The 5,005-nt window shown below is 40.4% G+C and overlaps 1 protein-coding gene across 1 annotated transcript; it reads left to right on the plus strand.

Moving 5' to 3' along the window:
• Positions 1–574: 574 nt before the first annotated feature.
• Positions 575–3,139, plus strand: LOC311007107 (hairy/enhancer-of-split related with YRPW motif protein 2-like; the record flags this gene model as incomplete). Its single annotated transcript, XM_084000194.1, is given in 5 exon segments — positions 575–694; positions 2,014–2,092; positions 2,198–2,281; positions 3,018–3,027; positions 3,030–3,139. Coding segments are annotated over 5 exon segments (372 nt in total). The 5' UTR covers positions 575–605.
• Positions 3,140–5,005: the final 1,866 nt, after the last annotated feature.

Below are 5,005 nucleotides of genomic sequence, written 5' to 3' on the forward strand. Positions count from 1 at the left end.
GCGTGCGTGCGTGCGTGCGTGCCTGTGTGTGTGGCTCCCAGGCTCCGTGGGAAAGCTCCAGCAGCAGCAGCAGCGGAGGAGGAGGAGGAGGTGGAGAGGAGGAGAGGAAAGGAGGACACACCGGTCACCAGTCCAGTCTGCAGGCGGCTCACAGGCCACCTGTCTCGGACTATTTACCGGACTCACACCGCTGGGAAAACAAGTCCCGGAGCTGCACTGAAGAGACTTTTTACTCCCTCAGGACTTTTCCTCTGATCAGCTGATGTTGTGGATCTTTAACATCAAACTTTTGCCAGAGGAAACTTTACACTTCAAGTTTTGTTTTCATTTGGAAAAAACAAACTGCGACTTCATCCAATCCTGGATTAATTAATTCAGATTTACTGATCAGTAGGCCTATTAATGGTTTATTAACGCAAGGCCTTTAGTTCATCGGGACATTTCTCTGAAATCACAGGAATCATCAGAAGTTTGTTGGTTAAAGAAGAAAACAGGGGGAAGAAACTTTTTCTTTCGTCATTTACGTCTTTCTTTCTTATTTTGGGCTCGACCCCCGTGTCTCCTCCCGGGGACAGACAGCCGACAGTCGCCGCCGACCGTGCGCCATGAAGCGGCCGTGTGAGGACAGCAGCTCGGCGGAGAGCGACATGGAGGAGCCCATCGATGTGGGCAGCGAGGACGTGATGTATCCGGGGTGAGTGCGAGATGTTCGGCCGTTCAGAAACCAGCGGAAGTTAAATCTCATGCTACATAAGATATGACATAGCCTACAGGCCTATTAGAGAAAATGTAATAAACGCTCAAATGTTACGTTTTTGTTTCTAGTGGAAAATGAGCCTGAGAAAAAAAGTTGTTCAAGAAGCTGCACTCAGAAAATTGTAGAGATATTTTACCTCTTTTCTAAAATGTGTGTTTTAATTTTCCTATAAAATGTAGCCTACAGTAGCCTAGATAGTTGAAACCACTCCTGTGTCTCAGTTTTCAAGCTAAGAGTTCATATTTATACGTTCAATGATGAAAATGTAATTCACATGTTGCTGCTCGTCGGTAAAACTTCTTACTGCTCTTATTTTAATATAAACTCACCATTTTATAAAACTCAACTCATCTGGATGATTTAGAAAGTGAACAGAAATGAAGCAGAACTCACCTGTGACTGTAGCTCACCTGTTGCAGGTGGAACAAAACTAAATTCATGTCAGTTCAGTGGAGCTGAGCTCATCAATCTGAAGAAGTAAAAACTGTCTGGAAACAGAAAAAAAAGAACATTAAAGTAAAAAGACAAAGTTTATTGCTTTTAATATTTAAAAATGAAATACAACCTGTTATTTCTTTTCTCAAACCCACCTCAGCTTCATCTTTAATTAACAACTTTCTGCATGTCCTACATTTCCCACAATCCCTTTCAACAACCTCCAGAAAAGTCTTTAAATTGATGCTATGTTACTTAATAAATTAACCAACTAAATAAAAGCTGCTGCAGAAACTGTAAAGCCCTGAAAAGTAAAAACACAAACACATCAGCAGCACTGAGGTGGTGTAACTGTAACTCTTTCAGGAGGTTTAATTCTTAATATGCATATTTTATGTTTAAAAATATTTTTTATTTTGCCAATAATTAATCTGAAGTAACTACAAATGTTAAATGAATGAATTGCAGTAGAAAAAATGAAATCTCTCCATCTGAATGTTGAAAAAAGTTGTGAATAGACGCTGAAGAGAAAACATGTCCATACTGTATATTGTTCAGTGTCTCTTTAGACTCTCAGTGAACAGACAGAGGAATAAAGTCATGAGAATAAAAGATAAGATTTAATTTTCATCGCTGCATGTTCCATATTATTTTACTGTTGAGAGTGTAGATCAGACTCTGCTGCAGCTGCAACATCTGGATGTGACGTCATTAAATACAATATTTTAAGCACACACTACTCACATTTAAAGCTCTGAGTTCGTTTTTCTGTGGACGAGTTATAATCTGATTCATGTCTTTATTTTTTTTTCTTTCCCCAGGCACATGAAGGCATCATTTATAAGATGTGGGTCGCCAACAACGACCACTCAAGTGATGGCGAGGAAGAAACGCAGAGGGGTAAAGTTCATATTTGTCTTATTAATGAGGGAGTTTACAGAGCAGAGATTGTTTGTTTTTCTTTTATTTTATACATTTGTTAATATTTGAATGTTGTTCACTCAGGTCATTGAGAAAAGACGCAGAGACAGAATCAACAACAGTTTGTTGGAGCTGAGGAGACTCGTTCCCACGGCGTTCGAGAAACAGGTGAGAGTCAGTGTCAAAAAAAAAATCAGTGTCAGTCACTTTGAAAACACAGAACACGTGTTGATCAAACACTTTATTTACAATATTGATTATGTGTATTAGAGGTCAGATATGAATCAGCTCCATGACTGAAATAACAACTTCAGATTAGATGATTTTATTTTGAAAATCTGAAGCTTCAGTGACAAAATTAGCTTTAGTTTTGTTTCAATGATGATGAGAAGGATTTTTAACATTTTAATATGAATACATATTACAATGTCAATAAAACTATTAACAAAATGATCAAACTGACATTTGATAAACGGAGGAACTGGTTATTGATCATTGAACTGATTATCTGAAAACAATCTGGCTTTAGATTTCTGTGTTTTTCTTATTTTCCTCTGAGGGTAAAGAAACTATTCAGGTAGAAGTTCTGTTACTTGACGTGGTAAAGAACTGTGAAGTTACTTTAGTTGACTTTCATAATAATGTTGCTGAGGTTTCCCACAGGCAGTAACACAGTGAAAAATGAAAAAGAGGAAACTGTTGAACAATTGAAGCTTCGTTTGTTTTCCTGAAGAGACGTCGGTGTAAAATAAAAAGGTCAAAAATGAGTTCAACACAAAAAGAAACAAACTGTTAAAACCTACGAAGGCGTAAAATCAGTGACCGGTGAAACATAGAAACTCAAATAAGTAAAACACATAAATCTAAACTCAGATCTTTATGACCTTTTGTCTGGTTCTTTCAGGGTTCTGCTAAACTGAGAAGGCCGAGATCCTGCAGATGACCGTGGACCATCTGAAGCTGCTGCAGGCCACAGGAGGGAAAGGTAAACAACAACAACAACACTCAGTGTCACAGCAGCTGTAGTTGTTAATGATATCGATTATTTAAACGATTAATCGATCAGTTGTTTGGTCAAAAAATGTTTAAAAACCACCAGACGACGTCCTCAAATGTCTTGTTTTGTCCGCAAATCAAAGAGAGACTCGGTTTATTGTCATAAAGGAACAAAGAAACCAGAAATATTCACATTTAAGAAGCTGAAATCAGAGAAGAAGGAAAAGGAGAAGGACAGAAAAAGGGAAATTAAATAAGTAGAAGGAAATGAAGGAAACAAGAAGACAAGAAGAGAAAGAAAAGTGAAAAGAATAGAAGAAAAAGACAAGGAAGAGAAAGGACAGGAGGGGGAAAAATTAGAGGAGAGGCAGGACGGAAAAGAAGAAGAAGAACCCATAAAAGACGTGCTAACCCACTTGCCAAGTCGTCATTGACCTCTTGGCGAAACGGTTAGCATCGTCGCCCGAAATCCACTCAGGGCAGGTCAAAATAACATCGGACACATTCGTGCCGTGACTGATGTTGTTCTGTGACTTGCCCTGAGTGGGATTTGAACCCAGGTCTCCCGCACTGCGGGCGATGATGCTAATCGTTTTGCCAAGAGGTCAATGACCACTTGGCAGGTGGGTTAGCACGTCTTTTATGGGTGAGTGAGTTTAACTTCAGTACCGCTAACCGCCACACGCCGTCACTTCTCCTCACTGGTACCTCGTGACTGTGGCTATAGAGAGCCTAAGCGGAAGCAGGAAGTAGCGGTCGCCAAGGGTCCTTAACTCGGAAAAAGCCACCATATAAGTGAATTGTGCCATGAGAAAAAATATGACTTCTACCTGTTTAAAACATCACGTTTCATGCCGAGAAATCAGCAGTTTGTTGTAAAACTATTGAAGAGTCCGTAACCAGAAAGACTAGGTCGCGTAGGTGACGTCACACACCACATGCCGCCCTTTCCCGTGTCAGTCAGTGGTGACGTTATTTTGTGGACACCAGATCTGTAGTCCGTAGAGCGTCGTCACACTAAATACATTCTTCCGTTGCCGTTTTACAACAAACTGCTGATTTCTCGGCATGAAACGTGATGTTTTAAACAGGTAGAAGTCATATTTTTTCTCATGGCACAATTCACTTATATGGTGGCTTTTTCCGAGTTAAGGACCCTTGGCGACCGCTACTTCCTGCTTCCGCTTAGGCTCTCTATAGCCACAGTCACGAGGTACCAGTGAGGAGAAGTGACGGCGTGTGGCGGTTAGCGGTACTGAAGTTAAACTCACTCACCCATAAAAGACGTGCTAACCCACCTGCCAAGTGGTCATTGACCTCTTGGCAAAACGATTAGCATCATCGCCCGCAGTGCGGGAGACCTGGGTTCAAATCCCACTCAGGGCAAGTCACAGAACAACATCAGTCACGGCACGAATGTGTCCGATGTTATTTTGACCTGCCCTGAGTGGATTTCGGGCGACGATGCTAACCGTTTCGCCAAGAGGTCAATGACGACTTGGCAAGTGGGTTAGCACGTCTTTTATGGGTTCTTCTTCTTCTTTTCCGTCCTCTGCCTCTCCTCTAATTTTTCCCCCTCCTGTCCTTTCTCTTCCTTGTCTTTTTCTTCTATTCTTTTCACTTTTCTTTCTCTTCTTGTCTTCTTGTTTCCTTCATTTCCTTCTACTTATTTAATTTCCCTTTTTCTGTCCTTCTTCTCCTTTTCCTTCTTCTCTGATTTCAGCTTCTTAAATGTGAATATTTCTGGTTTCTTTGTTCCTTTATGACAATAAACCGAGTCTCTCTTTGATTTGCGGACAAAACAAGACATTTGAGGACGTCGTCTGGTGGTTTTTAAACATTTTTTGACCAAACAACTGATCGATTAATCGTTTAAATAATCGATATCATTAACAA

Source organism: Trachurus trachurus, assembly GCF_905171665.1.
Source record: "Trachurus trachurus genome assembly, chromosome: 24".
Classification (NCBI taxonomy): Eukaryota; Metazoa; Chordata; class Actinopteri; order Carangiformes; family Carangidae; genus Trachurus; species Trachurus trachurus.